This window comes from Egretta garzetta, unplaced genomic scaffold (genome assembly GCF_000687185.1).
Source record: "Egretta garzetta isolate BGI_Z169 unplaced genomic scaffold, ASM68718v1 scaffold645, whole genome shotgun sequence".
NCBI classification, from domain to species: domain Eukaryota; kingdom Metazoa; phylum Chordata; class Aves; order Pelecaniformes; family Ardeidae; genus Egretta; species Egretta garzetta.
Genome location: NW_009259681.1, coordinates 51,911 through 76,995, shown reverse-complemented (window position 1 = coordinate 76,995; position 25,085 = coordinate 51,911). Strand labels below are relative to the sequence as shown.

Sequence of the window (25,085 nt, the reverse complement as noted above, 5' to 3'; positions counted from 1 at the left end):
TTTCACCCACAAATTTAACTGACCTTTTTTTCGCTCTGTCTTTCACAAACTACAGATACAGATGCCATGTGTATTAGCAACATCACTGAATGACAACTTGATTCTTATTCTGAAATATTAGAATGAAGAATAAGTGATTATTGAAATTATGACTGACCTTAGGAGTCAGTAATACTTGACATTAATGTGAGACTTGTTCTCAAAGAGCAGAAATAAACTCCACAGGTAAGTGCCAGGTACAACCTCACCCTCCACTGGTCGTGGCTAATAACCTGCCCATCATACCAGAGCGCAAAAGGTGGCTGTACAATAGAGCAGCCAGTCCCTAGAGCTTTCCCAAGAAGCTTCACACAGAGGTGCTAGGCAGACTTGTGAGAAAGAGGGCTAATGTTACATTACAGTAAATATTAACAAGCTGTTAGGCCTAAAGGACCCAATCCTGAATCCGTTGCACAAACACATCTCCTGCTGACTTCAGCAGAGAGCTCAGCAGGGGAAAGCCTGTGGCCCAAATAGGAGGGGCAATCAGCAGAACAGCTATTTAAAAGTGATTGCACTTAATTACTTTGCTGTAGTCTTCCTTTTCCTCTTTAGCCTTCATCGGTTTGGAGTTCACAAGATTTTTTTGCTGTTACCCATTAATTACGGTGACAATACATTTATCCATGAAACATTTGTAAGCAGATGCCCTTTAGGATGCAAAGATTAGAGTTTCAGTTGCTATGGATTTGATGGTTGCAAATGAGTTAGGAGGAAGGAAGAAGGGAAAGGAAATCTAGAAACGGCAGAGATCCTTGTTTGTTTCTTTATTCACTTAAACTGAACTATTTCTATTACACAGCGTGGAAAAATATTTCCATTTTGTTGTTGTGTTTTTTGACAGCTGTAATGATCTAAGGACATAAGCATAATAACATCTGTAAGTAGATATAATACTCCAGCTGGCACAGAGTCTAATTTTCTACCAATATAGGTTGGTTCAATAAAAGATGCTACCTCTACCTACAAACCTTGTCACAGAAAACTCGCTGATGAGGATTAGATAATGTTCATTAACAGGCAGGAGAGCCAGAAGGTAGAGTCAATGTACTTAGCTTCCTTTCTTCTCATTGTGCTGTCCTGGGCTAAGACATACTGATTGCTTGAGTATTATTAGAGTCATCCTCTATGGCTCACCAAGGATGTCCCATTACAGTCAGTAGCAAGAAAGATGGTCTACCCTTGTGCTATGGTTCCTAACACTTTTTGAAGTCAGTATCATTGTTGTCAGTGGTACTTCTCCTCCTCTTCCTCCATCTCACCTTCTCCCTACAGCTACCTGTTGTCTGCAATCCTCCCTCCAATTCCAGATCCCTCCTGCCACATCCTCATCCATCCTTCCCCCAAAATTCTCTTCACCACCTCTCTTCACATATGGGATCCCCAGCTCCCACTGGAAAAGCTTGGCAGCTCACTTTTCATCTCTAACGCTGGGAACCTTTGTCCCAAGAAAACCAAATGTTTGGCTGGGAGTAAGAGTACATTCCAGTTATACCAGTCATTTATCATAGTCCTGCCCCATACTTGTGCCAGGCAGCAGAGTTACATGCATCTGTCACAAGAAGAGATACAAACATCGGTATGTTCTGGAAGACATCATTAGGACTGGGAGTCCTAGCTGACAGCCGGCTAAACATGAGCCAGCAGTGTGCCCAGGTGGCCAAGAGGGCCAATGGCTTCCTAGCTTGTATCAGGAATAGTGTGGCCAGCAGGAGTAGGGAAGTGATCGTCCCCCTGTGCTCAGCACTGGTGAGGCCACACCTCAAATACTGTGTTCATTTTTGGGCCCCTCACTACAAGAAGGACATTGAGGTGCTGGAGTGTGTCCAGAGAAGGACAACGAAGCTGGTGAGGGGTCTGGAGCACAATGCTTATGAGGAGCAGCTGAGGGAACTGGGGTTGTTTAGCCTGGAGAAGAGGAGGGTGAGGGGAGACCTTATCACTCTCTACAACTACCTGAAAGGAGGTTGTACTGAGGTGGGTGTTGGTATCTTCTCTCAAGTAACAAGCGATAGGACAAGAGGAAATGGCCTCAAGTTGTGCCAGGGGAGGCTTGGATTGGATATTAGGAAAAATTTCTTTACTGAAAGAGTGATCAAGCATTGGAACAGGCTACTCAGAGAGGTGGTAGAGTCACCATCCCTGGAGGTGTTCAAAAAAGATGTAGACGTGGCACTTCAGGACATGGTTTAGTAAGCATGGTGGTGTTGGATTGACAGTTGGACTTGATCTTGGAGGTCTTTTCCAACCTTAATGATTCTATGAATTTATGATTTAAAAATGCTCAAATCTGACAATACATAAAAAACTCCCAAAGAGATTACGAATAGGAGCTAAAATATAAAGACTGACAGCCCCCAGAGCCCTCATACTGCCAGCTCAATTACCTGCTACAGAAGAGGTGATAAAGCTCTGCCTGGACATTAGCACATGAGCTGGGTTTGCTTCTCTAGACTGCAAGGGACTTGAAGGTCTCTCAAACTCAGTTACAAACAGAATCAGAAAATATGAGATGGACAGAGAATCATTTTATTAATCTTCCCAGAAGAAAGTTCTTTGATAGGCTTTTGATGACATAAATCTGACCACTGAAAACAGGAACACACAGTACTGAGCAGCTAGGAGAAAAGCATTTTGTTTGCCCATACTACAGAAACAACAACAACAAAAAATTCTATGCCTGCCCATGCCTCAGCCGCACCGTGTCAGGCTGGTTTAGCTTTCTGCCTCCAGTCACCACCAGCTGGCAGTGCAAAACTCCTCTCTTGATGGCTACTGTCGCTTTTCTATTGTTGTTCCCTGAGGTCCAGATAACGGTCTATTTCTGGAGGAGCAGACCTCCAAGAATTTAGGGTCTTTGCAAAGGTCAGTTGGTGATACACTGTACTCTTCTTATCCAAGACCTTTGTTCAAGCCACAAAACATTTAACTCCTTCTTGCCTCGTGTGTGTGGCTGTCTGTTGGAGAATCCCTGAATCTAAATAAAAAATGGAAGGGGAAGAAAGCATAATCATTAAATCAAAGGGTAACTAATGTTTTCTGTCCCTTCATTATGACAGTATATTTCCCAGGTGGGATTTTTTTTTTCAGCTAATTTAATGTTCTATAAAGGCTACCCAAAGGAAGGATTTACACGATAGTGAGAATGGGGAAAGATCAGATTTAACACCATAACTTTTAAATATAAAGATTTATCATAGTCTTAAATTTTAAATAATCGGTTAATCTTATAAGACACCAACCAAAGCTGCAATTGAAATCTGTTGGAAATATTAATTACATGACCCATAACAATAATGGTAAGATTTGTGAAAGTTATTAGTTTTGTCAGATTAGCACATCAAAGTCAAGAAAACATCAAAGATACATTTCTTCTGTGTATAAAACTGTCGGCAAATCGAATTTAGGAATTTGTTAGGGCTGCCCTAGGAATCTGATGTTTTGTTTTAGCTATCTCTAAAAATGTCATTCATGCAGGTGTTAGCAGCTACTAACATGGAAATTATTAAAAAGAGAACAAGCTGCAGACCAGCTGAAACTGTCACCTCCCCGTATCGCTCTTTCAGACCACCAGTTTGGAAGGTTTGGTTTTCATCCTGCCTTTCCTCATTGCCTTATACAAAGTTATGCTCAAACTGGGGAAATTAGAAATCACCTCTAAGTCAAACAGTGTCTGAAATCTGCCCACAAATTGGTTCTCTTTGTCCAGCCTAAATTTCATAGCCCACAGAATAACAGTGTCATTCTTGCACAAGTGATCAAAAGTTAGGAGGAGTTCATCCAGGAAGGGATGGTGGTAAACTACATCAGCAGCCATAATGTAGTCAAAGTGACAGGAAGACCTAGGAAAGTTCTTTTCCAGATCAATTCCCCAAGACAATTCCTTAACATGAGGCTTGTGCTTGGATTTCAGCTTTGTATTTTGGAGAACGTTGTGCTGAAGGTTTCCCAGCAGTTCTGGCAAATCAGTGGCAGTCACAAGTGCACCTGTGACAGAGAGAAAACAAACACAATCTTTGAATATACTTCAAGACTTGAGTAAAAGCCCATTCTCAAAAGCCCCTGCACAAGGAACTGACTTTACCAGGTAGCTCTTACTGAGGGGAACAGAACAATGTAAATGGTCCCAATAGCTCTTAGTCATTGTGCTTAAAATAAATATTTGGTTCCCAGTAGTTCTACTCTACAGATTGCCATCTGGGAATGGGTGGGGAGAAATCAGATACTTACTGCATCTTGATATAATATTGGTTAAAAGTACAGTGAGCGACTAGGGATTGAAGAATACCAGTTACTGACTCCAGGAAGCCAGCATGAGATTTTAGTATTTCCTCAGGTTCTTTCCTTTTCACATAGGAAGAAGCTTTCTCAGAATACAGGAAGCTAAAATTCCATTAAAATGCAGAAGTCACTCATCTGGATTACTCTTGAGGAAGAACAGGCTAGCATGAGAGAAAATGTAACAGTGTTTGTAGCAGAAAAATCAAGTTGCTGAGGGAAAATGCTGAACACAAATGGAAAGGAAGTGACCTGGCATCCAAGAGCTGTTTGGTCAATGGAGGGTGATGCATTGGCCATACCTACATCTGGCTTCATCTGGTTCCCACTGCCACCCTGTGAGGCCACTAGTTTTTTATTTTGGCCCCCTGTTTAACACTGTTAATGACAACATCATTTACTGGGACCTCCTTTATTGCATCAATACACTCACAGCTTTACAGAATAAAATAACAGAGTGGGTTTCCAAACAAGCCTTTTGGAATTTACTTTTTTTCGCTCTTGGAAGCTTTCAAACGACAGCTTTTTAGAACTGAGCCACTTCCTTTGTCCTCCAGTATTCATCTGAGAGATATTTCCAAGAGCATAAAAACAATGACATGTACTCACCCAGTAAACTGGCTACTATGGAGACCAACCCAGTTCCAGCTCCAATTTCAATCACATTTTTGTCAACCAAATTGTATTGTTTAGAATTTGTTTCCAAAAAATAACACAGAACAAGAGCCTGTAGGGGAGGAAATCCATGAGGGAGGGAATTTAGGGAGGGAATCCATGAACATACTGAAGAAATAAATGAAAAAAATCCTTTCACTAAAAATGTATTGTCATTTGAAAGCTTGCAAGAAAAAAATTCATGTCTGTTCAAATGAGCAATATTCATTCAAGCGCTGTCCCTAAAGGATCGCAGCTTACTATGATCTTTGAGGTCTATAGGCTGACAAAATAAATGCCACAACATGCCTCAATATAGGCTTGCAAAGCATTACAGCCAGAAGGAACAACTGCAATTATCTAATCTGTCACGCTGCGTAACATGAGCTATAAAATTCCAGTCAACAATTCCTGCTTATAGCTGCACTTACTTCTGGTTGAGTTAAAACGCGTCCTTCACAAAGACATCTTGATATAAGGACTGCTTGTGAGACAAAATCCACAACAACCCTTGTTAAACTCTTTCAATAATTAATTATTTCTAACTATAATTAATTACCATAATGATTCAAAAGGGACCGATAGATTTACCCCTTTTCTTCCAGTTCATTTTCAGTTTCTGTGTGCTTACCTTGTTAAGCTTAGCAAACTTTCATAGCAAACAAAGCCACAAAGAGCCCTCTACAACAGACTCCTTACATATGCATTTAGAAACTGTGACTAAGGAGTTTCTTCAGCTTTTCTGTCCTATCTCATACTGACCAGTGAGTTTTAGTTGAAATAGAAATTGCTAATTTTGTTTCTCTGGCAAAGACAGCTTCCTGCTTGTCTCCCATATTTTTTCCTAGACTTCAATAATTGTATAGTCTCCATTGACAAATACATATGATGGTCGCCACATCTTCTTGCAATAAAGATGACCATTTCAAAAGGCAATTAATAGTGGCTTAGTCTGGTACAGCAAAATTACACTCTTAGTTTTGCTTTTAACCAATTAAGAAGTAGAAGAAAAGCAACAGGAGGTTGTTGACCCAATGCTGACATGCTAGAAATTCAAAGTTTTTGCTTTCTACCTCTTAATTCAGAGCAGAAAGAGTAAGGTCTTTTATGTGAACTTACATATATCTCATAATCAACAAAGCTTTGATATAGAAATAAATCTGCGAGCACCAGGACTAATTAAAGCCAGGTTCCTAAAGATTGTGTCTGATGTTTGACTGACATTTAAAAACACATCTTATTAAGATTCCCTGTTATTTCCATGTATTCCTATATGTTCTTCCCTTGGAGTTTTGCCATATTTTGTTGTAGAAACTGGATGGAAGGATCAAAATTTCTGTGGGTTACATTAAGGAAACTTGGAAATCTGGCTTCCTTTCCATGAAACATGCAGAAACTTTATTTTCCTTAAAGCTTCTGCTCTCTCAACAAATTTGGCTGACATTTTTCAGAAGAGTTCAAATACTGCTGTATGGAACAGGAGGGGAGAACATGAAGAGACACAGACCAAAGGGTTGCCTTCCTTCCACAGCAAAACTGGCTAAACCCTTCCAGGAAAAAAAAAAAAATGTATGCTTTTCAGTACAGCCCATGATTTTGTGAGAATAATTGGCAGTCAGCCAACCTTTCCTTGAAGATGTGCAGTGAGGCCTCTAAGAGATATAGTATAAATTACTTGTCCTGGTCTGCTAAAACAAGTAACATTGTTTGGAGTTCAAAACAGCAGAGTACACTAACTCTCCTCAGCTGAACTATGGAAGTACTTCTTAAAAACGTTATGATCCTAGGAGGCTGATACCATGGGGACAGAAATGGAGCTTCCTAGATTTTAGTCCTCTCCCTCCTATAGGGGGTCCTGGAGATGGTTCTGTTTCAGGGATGTTCTCTGAATGACACAAGTGTCAACGGTGCATCGTGGCACCTCCCTGACCACAGTGTTTTCTTTCACTTTCAAATATTTAAAAACAGTCAGTTGGCTGCATTTCACAGATTCAAAACCTTGAAGAAGGCTCTTTGAATGGTCGGCATGTTGATGGTTCTTAAATCAAGAGCCAAGGACAATGGTTCTTTCCCACTAGATTTCAGGCTGTTTAAGAAACTGAAAGCTCCAGCTGAACCTTCTCCCATGTCTGCATATTTTCAAGGTAAATTTGTTTCTCACATGAGTAGGCTGAGTAGCTTCTATGAGTGTTAATACCTCATGAGCTCATATCACAGCTGTTTCTGCAACCTGGATCTGCCTGCTATGCAGCCGTCTGTATTTATAAAATGTACAAAAATGTTATCATCATAAGACTGCCATATTTCCTTCAAAATATGCTTGTAACTGGCCAATAGGATCACAAGTTACTGGTAGGTGAGGAGGGGACACAAGATCATACATCTTGTGTGATAGGGGCACAAACAAGCTTTGACAACCAGGAATCCATATGTAAGCAGGCTAAAATCAGGTTTAGGATTTGCAGAACAGAGACAGAGAAGCACAGAATGTTTCTCTTGGGTTTACAACATACAACAAAACATATTTATCATGCAAAACAAATTAAAAGTGCTAGAAGACTCCAAAACTAAAAAATAACAACACTTCATAAATACTGTACCGATGGCCAGACGACTGCCCCATAACAATCAGTGGCTTCTGTAATTCTTATCTCATGGCCAGCAAAGTGAAAGCCTTCCCAGGGTTTATGAGTTATAAGAGCAGGAATAAAACGCCTTCTCATGATTTCTGCAATTATCTGTTCATCTCCTTTTTCCCCTGAAAGCAAAAGCATAAAAGGTCAAATAGGTTGAGTGGTTGGTTCACTGATAATGAAACTACCAATTCATATTGAAAAGCTGATTTGGAAGCAAGAATGTTGCTTGAACAGAATAGGTCAGAAAAGCCTACTGCCTGTATCATGACCACCTCCACAAGGAAGAAAAGACAGGTTATAGTTGTAGGCAACTCCTTCCTGAGGGGAACAGTGCTCCAATATGCTGGACAGACCCTCCCCTTAGGGAAGGCTGCTGCCTCCCTGGGGCCCCAGTTAAGAAAATCACAAGGAAATTTCTTAGCCTGGTACAGCCCTTGGACTGTTACTCATTACTACTCTTCCCATGTGGGTGGCGATGAAGCCACAACATGTAGTCCAAGGGCAATCAAAAGAGACTTCAGGGCCCTGGAACAGTTAGTAAGGGAATCTAGGGCACACTTTTTTTTTTCCTCTCTCCTTCCATTTGCGGGCAGAGACATCGGAAGAAACAGACAGTCCCAGCGTATTAATACATGGCTCCGTGGCTGGCATTACCACCACAATTTGGGGTTTTTCAATAATGGGATGGACTACATGGCACCAGGCTTGCTGGCATCAGGTGGGATATACCTTTCTCAGACAGGGAAGAGGGTCTTTGCTCATAAGCTACAGGAGCTCATGGACAGAGCTTTAAACTAGACTTGAAAGGGGAGAGGGATATCAGGCTCACCTGTGGCAAGCTGTGGGATGGCACACCAAGGTTAGAGGGACAGGGTACTAGCAAGGGCCCTCAGCCTCTTTCTCTGAGATGTGCTGGCTACACTGCAGCACACCTGAAGTCTTACAGAGATTAGACAGGGGCTCCTGATGTAATAGGAGCCAAGAGGGAAACACCAGTGAAATACCTCAGAGGAATTAAGGGGTGTTCCCCTAAGAAGGTGGCACGGCCAACAGCCCAGCTGAAGTGCCACCACACCAATGCACGTAGCATGGGCAACAAACAGGAGCAATTGGAAGCCACCGTGCTGCTAGAAAGCTATAACCTAGTTGCCATTACTGAAACTTGGTGGGACAAATCCTGTCACTGAAGGGTGGCTATCAATGGCTACAGGCTGTTCAGAAGGGACAGGCAAGGAAGGAGAGGCGGAGGCGTTGCCCTCTGCATCAAGAAATGGATAGAGTGTGAAGAGCTGTCTCTGAAGAATTGCCACGAGCAGGCTGAAAGCTTATGGGTAAGAATCAGAAACTGAGGCAACAAAGGGAGCCTTGTAGTTGGTGTCTACTACAGGCTGCCTGATCAAGGGGAACCTGTTGACAAAGCCTTCTTACTCCAGCTGTAGGAGGCATCACACTTGCAGGCTCTTGTCCTGCTAGGGGACTTTGACCACCCCAATATCTCCTGGAAGAGTAGCACAGCGAGCTGTAGGAAATCCAGGAGACTCCTGGAACACATGGAGGATAACTTCTTAAGCTAGGTAATAGACAGCCCCCACAGAGGGGATGTGATGCTGGACCTCTTCGTCACCAACGCAAGTGAGCTAATTGGTGATGTCAAGATTGGAGGCAGCCTTGGCTGCAGTGATCATGCACTGTTGGAGTTAGCAGTTCTGGGGAATATGGGTCAGGCGAAGAGTAAAGTCAGGACCCTGAATTTTAGGAAAGCAAAATTCCAGCTCTTCAAGGAGTTAGTCAATAGGACCTCCTGGGAAACTCATCTCAGGGACAGGGGAGCAAAACAGAGTTGGCAGATCTTTAAGGGTGCTTTCCATAGAGAACAAGAGCTCTCAATCTCCAGGTGTAAGAAATCAGGAAAGGGAGACAAGACCGGCATGAATGAGTTGAGACCTGCTAAAGGTCAAACGAAAAGGCGATAAGGAACTGCACAGGCAGTGGAAGCAGGGACAGGTATCCTGGGAAGGGTATAGGGATGCTGCCCAGCTCTGTAGGGATGGGTTCAGGAAGGCCAAGGCATGGATGGAGCTGAACTTGGCAAGGGATGCAAAGAATAATAAGAAAGGCTTCTACAGGTATGTCAGCCAGAGAAGGAAGGTCAAAGCAAGCGGACCCCCTGATGAACACAACTGGCAAACTGGTAACAATGGACGAGGAGAAGGCTGAGTGCTCCACAACTTCTTTGACTCAGTCTTCACTGGCAATCTCTCTTCCCACACCTCTTGAGTGGATGGACCGTGAGATGGGGACTGGAGGAGCAAAGTCTCTCCCAATGTAAGAGAAGATCAGGTTCATGACCACCTGAGGAACCTGAACACAGATAAGTGTATGGGACCTGACAAGATGCATCCCAGAGTCCTGAGGGAATTGGCTGACATAGTTGCCAAGACACTCTCCACAATATTTGAAAAGTCAGGGCAGTCAGGCGAACTCCCTGGTAACTGGAAAAAGGGAAACATTGCACCCATTTTTAAAAAGGGTAGAAAGGAGGACCCTAGTAACTGCCAAACTGTCAGCCTCACCTCTGTGCCTGGGAAGATCATGGAACAGATCCTCCTAGAAGCTATGCTAAGGCACATGGAGGACAGGGAGGTAATTCGAGATAGCCAGCATGGTTTCACCAAGGGCGAGTCCTGCCTGACGAACCTAGAGGCTTTCTATGATGGTGTGACAACAGTGGACAAGGGAAAACCAATGGACATCATCTACTGGGACTTCTGCAAAGCCTTTGACATGGTCCCCCACAACATCCTTCTCTCTAAATTGGAGAGCTATGGATTTGATGGGTGGACTGTTCAGTGGATAAGGAGTTGGCTAGATGGTCGTATTCAGAGGGTAATAGTCAACAGCTCAATGTCCAGATGGAGATCAGTGACAAGTGGTGTCCCTCAGGGGTCTGTACTGGGACCAGTACTGTTTAATGTCATCACCAATGACATAGACAGTGGGACTGAGTGCACCCTCAGCGAGTTTGCAGATGACACCAAGCTGAGTGGTGAAGTTGACATGCCTGAGGGATGCGACGCCATCCAGAGGGACCTGGACAAGTTGGAGACATGAGCCCATGTGAACCTCATGAAGTTCAACAAGGCCAAGTGCAAGGTCCTGCACCTGGGTTGGGGTAATCCCCCGTATCAATACAGGCTGGGGGATGAAGGGATTGAGAACAGCCCTGTGGAGAAGGACTTGGGGGTACTGATGGATGAAAAGCTGGACATGAGCTGGCAATGAGCGCTGGCAGCCCAGAAGGCCAACCATACCCTGGGCTGCATCAGGAGAAGCGTGGCCAGCAGGTCGAGGGAGGTGATTCTGCCCCTCTACTCTGCTCTGGTGAGACCCCATCTGGAGCCCTGCAATCCAGCTCTGGAGCCCTCAGCACAGGAAAGACATGGACCTGTTGGAACAGGTCCAGAAGAGGGCCACAAATGATCCGAGGACAGGAGCACCTCTCTTATGAGGACAGGCTGAGAGAGTTGGGGTTATTCAGCCTGGAGAAGAAAAGCCTCTATGAAGACCTTACTGCAGCCTTTCAATACTTAAAGGGGGCCGCTAGGAAAGATGGGGACAAATTTTTTAGTGGGGCCAGTTGTGGTAGGACAAGGGGTAATGGTTTTAAACTAAAAGAGTGTAGATTTAGACTGGATATAAGGAAGAAATTCTTTACAATGAGGGTGGTGAAACACTGGAACAGGTTGCCTAGAGAGGCTGTAGATCCCCTATCCCTGGCAACATTCAAGGTCAGGTTGGACTGGGCTCTGAGCAACCTGATCCAGTTAAAGATCTCCCTGCTCATTGCAGATGACCTTTAAAGGTCCCTTCCAAACAAAACTGTATTACAATTCTATGATTCTATGAATGTGAATTATGTCTGTGAATAAAAATACATTTCACCATTAATGGCTAGCATGATACATGGGAATTCTCTTGAATTCTAATTGAAGTTTTCAGTTTATGACTAAATAATTTCTTTCCTGTTTTGCTGCCAAAACCAAGTTCATAAAAAGTAAAGAAGTTGAGTGTTACCATATATTGTTTTCCATTTCAGCAATCCAAAGGAAATTTTTTTACTTCTTTTTCCCCTTCAAGAACAGCTGCCCTAGTATAGACACTCATGGTCTTATGTGCCCAGATTTTTTGTTATTTTCCATATCTTTCTACTGTTCATTTTCCCCACATTATGGTTCCTTTCGACAGTAAACAAAAGGAGCCACAGTATCATTTATAAGTCTGTCACAAAACTTGTGAAACAGATCCTAGCAACACGAATTATGATAGACAGGAGCGAAAGCACCAGTGTTGTCAGGAAAGCTTATCCACCCACCCCAACAGAGCCCTGTCAGAGGGATTCTTTCCAGTTGGCTTGATATCTGGAATGCCATCCCTGTTGCTAAGCGAAGGATATTTTTGATAGCTAACATAATCCCGGATAACTCTTCTAACAGGAGAGGATTCATTCTTCTTTAGCTGAATGCCAAGCCAGTTTCAGTTTTGCCATCATCACACAAAGCTGCACCACAATGTTACAAAGAAAATATGTAAGTGAAGCTGTCCAGAGCATTTTCTTAGCAAAGTCTAGAATCGTTCCAAGTTTTCACAGGAAATCTGCTTTCGCAGCCAACTATGATCTCTTGGCAATTAGCTAAAGCAAAACATGTTTACAAGCTACACCTCCTAGAAAGCATGCTAGAGATTTAGATAACTGGGTTACCATCTTGTCCAAAACAGAGTTTCTGTATCAAGCCTACAGTTACCATCAAAATCACAGATATCAAGGTCAGGATCTTCATGGAAACTGCAGGCCCAATGGCTATTAAAAATTAAAACTTTCATGTTTTCATCAACATGGAACACTGGAATGCTGAAGATTCTTCACTTGTTCTTCCCCCTCAAACCACTGCAGTGACAGCACATGATGGCCTTAAGTGTTGTCATTTGCTCTGCCATATGCCTCAGTATTTTTATTGCCATAACCTATTGACAAAGTCTCTCTGCTTTCCTTGTGATAAAAGGACCAAGGAACAAAAGTAGGGATAAACAAAGAAAGAGATGACACTAAACAAAAACACATCAGGAAGATGTTCAGGCTCATTAGCCAGTGCTTTAAGCTTGTAACTCAGCTTACTCTAAACGTCAGAGGAAACTTGAGAATAGCAACAAACAAGAAAGAAAAAACAAGAATGTTCATCTCCAATCTTAGTGTGTTGACACTAAGATATAATCTGGAAGTTAAAAAAACCCAACCAAACAAAACAAACCCCAACAACAAAACCCCAACAACAACAAAACCCCAACAACAACAAAACCCCAGCTAACCAACCCATGATGCTCCAAAAATATACTGGGGAGGGTGAACCCTAATCATGGGATACGGCAAAATTAAAAATAATGTAATGCATATACTACTGGAAAAAATATAAACGGTATAGTTTTATAATAGTAACTTAATATAGTCAACATTGAAACTATGGTGTTGTAAGATGGTAGGAAATAAGTAGTATGTGGCAGCCCATTACATCTTTTGGAAGCCTCTAGCGTTAAGTTGAAAGAAAACATATGCGTCATTGTGCCTGCAAGCAGGGAACTCTGCACAAACATGAGTTAAGTGCCCGAGAAATGCTGCTCCAGGGCAAAATTAATCCTTTCTTATGAAAGAATTAATATGAAGCTGTCTTATTACACATATCGTAAGTGTATTTAATATATCATCCTGTTTCCAGGCATACCAGATATAGCCTGCTTTCAATCTTCTCTGATTGCTTAGAGCAGTCTGATCGTGTTCTGTGATCAGTACTAGGCTGTGAAAGTGAAAAGCTATTCCTTCTATCATCTCCCAGTTGCAACCATTTTTCTTGATTCTTCCTCCCTTGACATCTGTTTTGGATCCAATTCTGCTGAGAAGCTGTAACTTATTAAGTCTTAACTTGTAAAGCTTCTGCCAGAAGATCTATAAAACTTCAGCAGTATTACAGCTACCCCTCTAGTGTTCAATAAACATTTCCCACCTATTCCCTACATTATCAGCAACCTTTCTGCTTAAGGCTTGCATAGCACCTACACTAACAGACTTTGTAAGCCACTGCTCCCTACCGGAGCTAAACTGTCCACACCCCTGAAAGAAGAATCCCAAATCTGCTGATTAATAACAGCACTTAAATCTTTGGCCATTTTATCCCTTTGGTAATCCCCCTGCTGGGTTATCTGGAGAATTTTACATAATTTTTGTATTTTTTTCTTTCCTTTAAGAAGATCTTACTATTGTGGAGAATGAAAAAGAGTGTTTGTTTCATCAGAGACATCATATGGTAGACAGGCTTCAAAACCCTAAGGAGAAATTTTATCAGGACCAGGACGCTAATGACTCTGATGAAGAGTGCTTGTCAAATAAGGAGTGCAGACTTTTATGCAGATTTGCATAAAAGTTTCCCTTCACATTGCAATAAGGCACTCTTCCATTTTCTGCTTTATACCTTTCAGAATAACTAAACTTCTTGTGGGACTGCACAAAAGGAAAAAAGTTAATTTTTCTGTCACTGCCTTCAGAGCAGTCAGAATGGAAAAATAACGAACTAGTGGAAATCTTTCAAGCAACAAGGAAATCGTTATCAGACTAAGCAAAATCTGTAAACACTGAGAAAGTTCTGCTGGTACTTTAATCAAACTAGTTTCTTCATAACAGATGTAAAAAACTGATAGGAAATTATTCTCCTGGAAGTGTTTATCTCTGTGTTAGTCCATATTCTCTTTTTCAGGAAGAAAAATTCTTGGCATTATGACTCAATGAATGGATTTTAATGATTTTAATGACATTTTAAGACAGGAGCTGACTTATCAGTAGAACACGTTTAGACAAGAGAAGAGGAGGCTTGACTGACCTGGCTGTCAATTCTTGTAAGAATGGAAGTGCATAGTGGGCATTTCCAGCAATACTACTCAAGCACCCATACTAAATTGCCAGAACTTAGAGGCCTTCTGGGACTGGTTTCTCTCGTATTCATTTGCCTGGGTTTGCCCGCACTCCTGTGATTTGGAGAGGCATGGAAGTGGTACATACATAGACAGACTTTCTTCAGCCTATTCATCTCTTCGCATGAGCACGTATACACAGAAACCACCTGAGTTTCAGGCGCTAGAAGCCTTATTTACATTAAGATGAGACAGTCTGGTCCTGTTCAGGTAACATGGAGAAATCAAGACTATTTTAGTTAGTGAAACAGATAGCACTCATTTCCTCTTGAATATGAGTTCACAAAGAAGTTCCCATCTATACATGCCCCACATTCTTCCTGAAATAGAATTTTAATATCTTTAAGTTTCTTAAGACTTTCTGCCGAATAGGTTAATTTCTCATAGCCGTCTTTGAAATACTTCAGGTAAAGTATTGTTTATCATAAAAGTCTAAAGTCCTTGGAGCATATTGTTTGAACTCCCTTGATTTTAAGTTAATATCAGGGCTGAGGGAGAAAAGTCCTATACTGCTGACACATCTTGCACTATATCAACCATATCATTAAGAAAACAGCGTAAACATCATTCTCAAAGGCAAAGCGATCATCGTTATTACAACTGAAATGTGAACATAGTTTTCCAAAGAGACATACTAAATCATGTGGAAGACTGGAGTTGTGAAGTCAGTGGCAGGTTAGTTAGAGAAATGCGTGTCAAGCTGCAAAACCTTGTTTAGGGAACCAGAGGATTTTGCTGACACCTTCAAATGTCAAATGAAATGTTTTATATGAGAACAAATCTAAAAGAAAGAAAAGAATGTGAGTTCTGTTGAGACAGAGTTGGAAAAGTCCTTCAAGTGGGGAAGGGAAGGCAGAAGGAAAATAACAGAAGACAGACCAGGTCAGAATGGAACAAGTTGCAAACTGCAGCATCTTTTTCTTTAACAATGAAGCAAATCACACAAGTAGGCCTTAGGTTATCCTTATCTGCACAATTTTTGCTTGGAATGAGTAGAAAAAGTACCTGTTTAGAAACCTGCTACATGATCGGCTCTTCCCCTTACTCCGGTTGCCACATAAAATCACACTTGGGAGTATGCAGCTCCATCAGGAAATAGTAACCTTGAAATTCAGTTGGGTATCTTCCATCAATTAATAGCATATGTTAAATCTGTCACTGCATAACTAATGATACTGCCTACCTTAATGCATTCTCCACTGAATAAAAAAGGGAACAGAGACAGGCACTGTTAAACAGCACTTAAAATGCAGGAGAAGCAGCAAAGACAAAGGGGCAAATTAAAATTATATTTAAAAATAAATAGATCCCACCATCTAGATACCTGAATTAAAATGTAGCTAAAAAAGGAAGTAAAATGACTCTTCCACATAAAAGCTGTGAAGAATATACTAGCAGGCAATACCTCCATTTTCAAATTCATTAACAAATAGCACACAGTAACAAAACATCCTCCAAGTACTTTTATATGGATTAGGACAGCATTGATTCAGAAACAATAGTTTCACCCAATGATTCAGCAAAACAGCCTGCAGGGTAAAAAAAATACAGATTAGTCCCTTTCAAGTGCTGGCCTGACCCTAGTTAATCTCTTGAGGTCAAATGGTGTCACAGCCCAAGGTGATAAGGAAATAAGACCCAGCTGCCTTCTGCTTCTCTCCTGCTTTGATGGATCTTCTCCAGCTTACAACAGGAATGAAATCCAAACCTTCAGCATGAACTTGACCCGACAAAGTTCAGCCCTACAGCAACATATTCTCCCTTCTTCAGAAGCAGTATACTCTCATCTGTAGAGTTTAGAATTTAAAATTACCGTTTAGACTTGTACTTACAAACATTTTAAGAATGATGTATCAACAGCTGTGAAGACGTACATGGCTCCTCTAAGACTTCCCAGCAATTGCCTCTGAGTTTGATGAACATAGGAAGGCTACATATGCTGACATTACAAAGTGAGTAATGCATGAGAGAAAGTTCCAAGAACTTTCATGATAGCCAGGACTCTTCAGATCTCCTCACTCTGGACACACGGAACTGGAGTCATCCAAAGTAAAGATTCAAGATGTATTTTATATATATAAATATACATAATATATATATACACACACTACATATATATATATCCCAATGCCAAGAAGATACCTGCAGAAAGGTCAGTAAGGGAACAGATCTGCAACCGGTTCTGTAACTGTAAGAGATGACTGGAGAAGAGTTACATTACTACACTAAAGAAATCATCAAAAGGTAGCCCTGGGAATCCATCCGGGTATTTTCAATGGTTCAGAAGAAGTTTACACCAAAGCTACATTAGGTCACAATTCTAAGGAACTCTGGAGTCTCACAAATTTTACTGAGCTGCTGACATCTCAGGATCAGAGCCCTGGTCTTGCAAGCATTACAGATGGTTCCACGGAAACATACGCAATCCTGAATCACAGAGTAGTCCCCAAATTTCGGGTGCTATCACTTTAGTATCTTTATTTCATTCCACTTATTTCTATTTCATTCCGTTCCATTCCAGCCTAAGGACTCTTAAAGGAAGGGGTTAGGAGGGAAATTTAATCATGCCCTTGACTTCCAAGAAGTCAGATGTAACCTACACCTTTCTAAGAATATAAATCAAAGTACCGTTCCAGTACTTATCTAAACTACACAGCTAATTTTTCCTTACTTCATCCCTGCCTACAAAGAGGGAAATGATCATGTAACCGTGTGTAGGCACTCCAGTACATTCATTACAAACCCAATCTGCTGAAGGGATGGCAATGACAAGGTATATTATATTGATTAATCTGAGATACTATGACAGGGTAATAATAATGCTTGAAACTTTACACTTTGAAATGTAGAAATACAAAACTGCCACCCACGGGCAGCCTCTCGTCAGCCAAGAGACAAGATGCACTTAGCTCAGTGCATGGGGACACAAGAACAGGAGAGGGGTATGCTCACACCATCCAGTTTGTGTATTTACCCAGGCTTGAATTCCGTTTCAACTTGAAACTCACACCACTGATATCCCAGCCCCATCCAAGCCACAGCTCATCCAAAACCATTAGAAGGCTGAAAATAGAAGTACCATCGTCAGATTATCTCATGAAAATATAATGAATTTAAATGTGCCAAGTATTTTCCTTGTTACTTCATCATGTTTGTCTGCCCTTGAAAACATCTTCTGGTCTAGGCTCAGCAGCTATTTAATCTCTAAAGATAACTAAATTATTTCTCTTTGACTACAAAAGCAGACTGTGTTCTTAAATTTGATGGTCTTATAAAAGGCCGACAGCCAGTTTCCTGATGGATAGGAAGGCTCTGGATGAGTAATTTAGACACTGTAAGCCATTGTCTAGTCTAATCTTTCACATCTCTTACCTTGCCGAGTCAAGGGGGCATTGTGCCATTGAAAGCTCTTATTTCCTTGTAACGACATGCCAGAACACGCCAGGTACCACAGCCAGCGGAACAGAAGGGACTCAACAAAATGCCTGCCAATTTTCCCCTACCAATAACTCTGGATTTCTAAAGTACTTCTTTGAGGAAAGGACCTGAAAGTAACCTAACACAACCAAGCCATGCAAACATACTGCTTTTTTCTTGTGGCAGTTGAGAAATATTTGATTATTGCTGAAATGCAGTCACTGTAAAGGGGAAAGATGTGAAAACAGAAAAGACAGACACATGACTGAGAGGGAAGAATATGTTACAGACTTCTCCACAGAGTTAACTCATGCTTTGATTATTTGAACACTGCCTCCAACTTTTGTTCTACCCATACACAAGAAGTTTCCATTTGAGTTTAGTAATGTCTTCAGCAAAAGCAGGTCTACTTGTTGCAGGGAGAGAAAAGGAACAGAGAAGTGTTAATTCAAATTAGTACACCTGATGTTTACTATAGTATTTGAATGCTGCCACTTTCAAACAAAAGAGCTCAGAGATAAGTTACTATAAGTAGCCAAGAGGTAAATTCAGAGAAGAGGTATTTTTAGACTATTCTGGTTTGCTGTGAAGGTGCAGTTAAGCTCTCGTCACTCCTTAACTGGGTTACACTCAAGTCTTGTTCCACACTACCTCTTTTAGTCTTTTTTTGTCTGGAGACAGCTTGTTGCCTTAAGAGGACTAGAATTTGAGTTCTGATATTTCAAGTCAATCCTGCAGTGAAGAAAAAAATGTAGGTAACTAATGGTCTGACTTCCATGAGTTTGGGGGGCTTATGCTTTTGAGATGAGAATTAATGGAAGGGGTTGGTTGGTTTTTAAAGATAGAAGCAGAACTCAAAGTTAGGAGACAAAAAAGAGGAAGATGAAAGAAGGGAAGGCAGGTAGTGGAAAGATACAGCAAAAGCATCATATATGTGTAGTATAAATAGGCTCATTTTTTAACCAGCACTGTTATTGCAAAGTCCACTATAGAAAGAATGGTTTGGCAATTTAAGTACTCAGACAATGAAGGAACTGGGTGCTGGACCTTCCTCAGAAGGATGCAAATTCAGAACTGGCTCACCCAAGGGGTGTGTTCCAACCACCCTACAGAAACAGGTGTTTCCCCTCCCCTCCATTGCCATCAGAGTGGGTCTTCAGGAAACCAGGATTTCAAGAACCATGCTAGAAGGACAACAAGCAAGGGAAAGCCCAGCTATGAACTGGGCACTCAGTTATGAAGAGGCAGACTTGGGCTCCACGCTTTGGTCCCAGAACATTTTTCACATTTTACAGCAAAGTCTTTGAAGTCAATGGAAAAGTGTCAGTGGGGAAGGGAGTGAGAAAGAGAAGTATCTTTAGAAGTAACTCAGGAAGTAAGAACGAGACACTCCCTCTTCCCAGCTGAATATCTTAACTTCCAAGTTACAGGGTGTCCTGGTTTCGGCTAGGACAGAGTTAATTTTCTTCCTAGTAGCTGGCACAGTGCTGTGTTTGGGGTTTAGTATGAGAATGATGTTGATAACACACTGCTGGTTTAGTTATTGCTAAGTAGTGCTTACACCAGTCAAGGGCTTTTCAGCTCCTCATACCCTACCAGCAAGAAGTTGAGAGAGGGCACAGCCAACCCCAACTGACCAAAGGGCTATTCCAGACCATATGACACCATGCTCAGTATATAAAATAGGGGGAGTTGGCCAGGGGGCCAGTGACTGCTGCTTGGGAACTGGCTGGCCATCAGTCAGCGGGTGGTGAGCAATTGCATTGTACCTCACTTGTTTTGTACATTCTTTTATTGTTATTATTATTATTATTGTTTTCCCTTACTTTTCTATCCTATTAAACTTTATCTCAACCCACAAATTTTCCCAATTCTCTCCCCCATCTCACTGTGGGGGGAGGGAGGCGAGTGAACGGCTGTGTGGTGTTTAGCTGCCTGCCAGGTTAAACCACAACACAACGTTAGGCTGCTTCTCACTTGCCTCCATTCCAACTAGGTCCCATTTAAAGCACCTTTCTGGACTCCATCCAGAGACTTGAAATGATGGCAGGAATTGCCATCAATTAGGACATCTGTCAAACAGGGTGAGTGGAAGGAGTGTGTTCCTTCTAAAATGCCGGGAGATATGTGAAGGTTACCAGGTCAGCATGTTCTCAGATATTTATGGATTAAAAACTGAGCCCTGGCCAGATGAAGTGAGACGATGGAGTGTCAAGGACAAGTACGCCTTGCAAACTTGCTCTCCTCCTTTTGTCTCAGAGATAAAATTATTCTGGGGTGAATTTATGTAATGCAACTGTGGTAAAGTAATTTAGTATCCCAAGAAATGAAGACGGGAGTGGCAGAATCTGACCTCTGACAAGTTGAGCCAAGGAGAGTTAAAGCTAATGATCAAGAGAAATCATGAGAGGAAAGAAGAGAGACATCTACTGATGCAGGTGCAATGGAGGACTGATTGGATGAAGACACCAGAGGAAAGATTAGACTGCGTGAGGACCTTACTTGTAAGCTGAGAACCAGTAGTAGTGGGAATAATGAACCATAATAATGAGTTTTAACCTGGAGAACTTGTGACCAAATATAAAGAGCTCAGACTGGAACTTGCAGAGAAACCAAACTGGAGTAAGAATCCCGAGAAAGAGAGGTTGAGTCTGGTAAGTTAATGAAATGGGAATGGGGAAAAAGGTAGAGGGAAAGGGTGAGAACAAGGAAGGCACAGGCTCAGGGTGACCAAGCAGGTAAGTCTCCGTGCAGCAGGTTCAGCACCCTTCGCTTCCAGAACCTGGCATGGAATTTAATATACCAAAGCCTGATGTCAGATGAAACTGTAAAGATATCCCATTTTCCATTCATGTCTCCTCATCCTCTTAAACTAGTGTTTCTAGACATGGGAGAGAACCAGCTGCTATTGCTATCAACACAGTTACTCTGTTAGCTAAGTGGAATGTATGTCTGCATTTGATCTAAAGATTCTGCCCTACCGACGAATTTTGCATACATTGACCTAATGTCCCAGAACTCAATTTATTTTAGTAATTCAAAAGCTAAAGAAATTACATGCAGACCCACTCTTCCCCACCCTGAATCCCACATAAAGAGAGTATCAATATTAGGGCGCCAAGCTTGCAGAAGCATAGAAATGCCTGTGCAATTTTACCTCAGCTCTTGTGTACTACAGAATACATAATGACAGTCATCAATATTTCAGTCTTTAGTAGTTCTATCTTTAATATTTATTCTTCTAGATATTTCTTCCCCCAACAATCATGTTTCATTGCAGAGGATCAACCTGAGCTCTTTGTTCAAGTCAGATTTACACAATAGGAAGGGGAATTGCATTAAAGAAAATCTCCAGATTAAGGAACTTAAACAGTGCTTTGTGGAAGAGCAATCTATACCAATCCCTATCAGCTATCTTCTGTGCAATGTCAGCTTTCCAGAGAAGGTCATCAATTTGGGGTGCTTTGAAAAAGATATTTGAAAACAAAATAACAAACATTAGTTTCAGTAAGCAAATAATTAGTTTTAAGCATTGTCATTTAAGCATTAAGTCATCCCCAAAGCTCCACCTTGCCTTGCTGAACTGGTAGCAAAGCAAAGCCGGACACTGAGCTCTCTTGAAAAGCAGAAGCCCAAAAGCCTCGCTCTACATGGACCGCAACTCAGCTGAGATTTTAAACAAAAATATTATGAAAAATAAAATAAATTAAAAAAAAAAACCCTCCTCCTTTCATATACAGCTGCAGTACACAACTAGACCCCATCCCAAAACAACACACGCATTTGCCCTCAAAGCTTGTTTACTCCTGGTGATCCCTGGAAAGGAGATCACTCAGGATGCTTTAGGATCTTGAAAGATGTGCAGCCATGAACTTGCTTAAGAGGAAAAGCTGCCAAAAGCCCCTGAAGGTATTTGAAGACGAGGTTTGAGGCTGTCTAGACAGAAACCAAGCTTGTAATAACCAATTCTCCCTAATTGACACCCTGCAAACAAACCTCTCCTGAACAGCTTGATCGCAGTCACGGCTTCCTTCCCTGGAAGCCGTTGCAGGCAAATAGCCGCAGGCCGCGTGCCAGGCGCTGGGGGGAAACGGCCGGGACCAGAGCACGCCGGCATAGCAGATCCTTGCTGCATAGCTAGAACACTACAACAGCGCTATCTGTTGTATTTTCTGTACAAGTGCCATAAGTGCAATTCTTCGGGAAAAAAATGAATGAGCAGGCAGCTCATTGTCAGCAAGACACCGCGTTCCTCATCCTGAGCAATGTTCCTAAGTGCAACAAGAAAATACAGTGAGTTAAGAAACATTTTACCTTCTTGTCTTTCCAATTCTCTTATCACTTCATTTTTTAGATGATTATGTTGTGATGATGTCAAATCCATACTATGCCACAAAGCCTGGGACAGAGAAACACAAGCCTGCCTGAATAAAATGACTTTATTTCTTTTTCCCCATATAACACTTCACAAAAAAATTAAAATTGTTTTACATGTATTATGCTATACCTTACTTCTATAGATCATAAAGACATGTAGCCACATAAATATCAATATTCAAAGCACCAGGTATTCAATATTCAAAGAAACAGAAGCAGCAAACTAGTTCAACTGCTCTACTCTCAGAAGTGAAAAAGCAAGCAGATTAAAAAAAAAAAAAACAAACCCAACAACTTTGATAAATGTTTAAAACTACTTTATGAAGTTTTAAAATTAGATTCAATTCAAATCAGGGTTGGTAGGCTTATAATTGATTGAAAGGAAAGGTAGCAAAAAATGTCTGAAAGAGAAGAAAAATTATACCAAAAGGATCTAATCTTGTTTGAGTTAATTGGCTTGGAAGGGAAGGAAACAACCCATTAGTAAAAGTTGCATGTGAGAAGAGGTAGGAAGCAGGTTCTATAGACAGCATGAAGGACAGAATGCGTATGTGCCTGTACGAACGGACACAGAACGTGCAGACCCGGGAGAAAAGAAGTCATAGGAAAAGCAGGACAGAGGACAATACAATTATCAGCTGTCTGCAGAAAAGCAGACAGGCAGCCAATAGCCTCTAATTCGTGATGTTTTACGCAGAGAAACACAAACAGGAAAAAAAAAAAAAAATCAGTTCTCTGGCAATTTTTAAAGCTCTTGCACTGTCACACGGAAATCTGACTGATTTTTGCAGGAATGGTTACAGGCAGCATACAGTTAATAAGCTACAGATGTCTAAACACCCAACAGGGGTGCAATTAAATAAGGCAACGGGTGAAGGAGTATCTAGTCAAAAAAAAAAAAAAGCAATCAAAGTAAAAACATACGCTGAATTTCAGGAAAACTTCCTCACAGTGCAAAGCCTTAGGCAGGTTTTTGTCTCAAAACTTCAGGTGAGGGAGGACAGTATAGAGCAACCCTGCCTTGTTGGAGAAGATGCACCATACTCTCTTGACTTCACCCTACTGAAGACACACAGGTTTAATGTTTAACTTTACTACCACAGTGCCAGCAGCCAGTAACCTATCTGAAGGTGAAAAATAACTTAGGGGGCTTCTACGCATTACCGTAACACACAGAACAAAAATACTGCTGCTATATTTATGTCTGCCTATGAACTTAGCAACGGTAACATCATTACATGGGAAACAGAAAAGAGATTCGATGGGGATTTGAAGCCTTTGTATGCATCTTCACAATAACAAGGGGCATTAGAAACTACTGGGACATTAAGCAGTAAATGTCACACGCATCCATCAGGCTGTCATCTACCTCAGAAGTATAGAAAAGATAAATTTTCTTCCTGTTAGAAGATAAAAATAACAGGTTAATAACCAGTCCCGTTGCATTCTGATGGACAAGCAACATTGCACTACAAAATCACCCTAAAAGGGAAAACCTTTGTCTTTTGTGGTCCTCTACTTTTTTTTTTATTCCCCTTCTAAAAATACCCTTTGAGGTACAGTGAACTACACAACGACTTGTCTGACTTTAACATACGAATCCAGGAGTACTACAAGCAACTGAACAGTGCAGTGCAGAACAGCTCGGTTGCCGAGTTATGCTCTTTAAAGTAAATGATAGGCAGTAATTTAGGGGAAAAGACACCGGCAAGCGAAATACCACCGGCATCCACTGCGTTTCGGTCAACGTTACCTGAATCTCTCGCGGCTTGCCAAGGATGGTACTCTTAAGAGGAAAGTCCTTATCGCCCCGGTGGTTTCCCTCCCCAGGCAGAAGCGTGCTCTGGAGCGGGTGTCACGCGTTGCCAACGTCCCCACACCGGGAGCCGTAATAAATCCCGACAGCTGCAGCACGAACGCAACGTGGGCGCCACGCAACGCGTCCCTGACGTAAGGCAGCAGATTTCGCAACAGCAGCAGGCACCCAGGAGCTCAAGGGAACTCCTTTGGAGTATTTTTTTTGCAAAAATAAGGTAGCAGCACAGCGCTAGTGACCACTGACTTTTACTGAAAGGTAACAGAGCTAAATACCATTTTCCAGAGCCAAAGGGGTCTTCCAAGCACCAAGCGTGATTTACAAAGGGGCAGGGCCGCGTTTGCAGTGGGGGTATATAGGTGCGTGCTCACTTTGGAATGCAGAACTGTGACAAGATATGCAACCCCCAAAATCCTAGCCCGCTTTCCCCCACGGGACAGCTGCCAGCGTGCACAGTTACACGCATACCGCTCCTCTTTCGTATACAAAAGGTGTACATTCACTCAATGGGTCGCACTGCCATGGGAACAGATACAGCCATTGCTAAAACTTCTCTTATTTAGACTGTAATCAATTCAGGAGAGGAAACGGCCTTCTACTTTACCTAGTTTTTAGCAAAGTTAGACTTTGGGGTTTCTAGGTGCCATTGAAAAATAGTAAATCATTGTACCAGAACACTAAACAAGCCCTACGAGGAACTGAAGGTCTCTGCACTTTACCATACTTGGCAGAAGAAATTAAGAGGAGCTCTTCTACTTTTAGAAACTATCAAACACATCACCATGGCCCCATCTACACTTTTAAGGCAAAATTCATTAATACTAAAGAGTGATCTGCAAACCACTGCTGTAAAC

At 41.7% G+C, this 25,085-nt stretch overlaps 1 protein-coding gene across 1 annotated transcript; it reads right to left on the bottom strand.

The window, feature by feature from the left end:
• Positions 1-3,601: 3,601 nt before the first annotated feature.
• LOC104126057 (protein-lysine methyltransferase METTL21E) lies at positions 3,602-24,697 on the bottom strand. Its single transcript, XM_009638562.2, has 6 exons — positions 24,603-24,697; positions 24,169-24,360; positions 22,353-22,462; positions 7,572-7,729; positions 4,927-5,044; positions 3,602-4,026 (listed from the first exon to the last, which is right to left on the bottom strand). Exons 1-6 carry the CDS (start codon positions 24,695-24,697, stop codon positions 3,602-3,604), a joined length of 1,098 nt encoding a protein of 365 aa, XP_009636857.2.
• Positions 24,698-25,085: the final 388 nt, after the last annotated feature.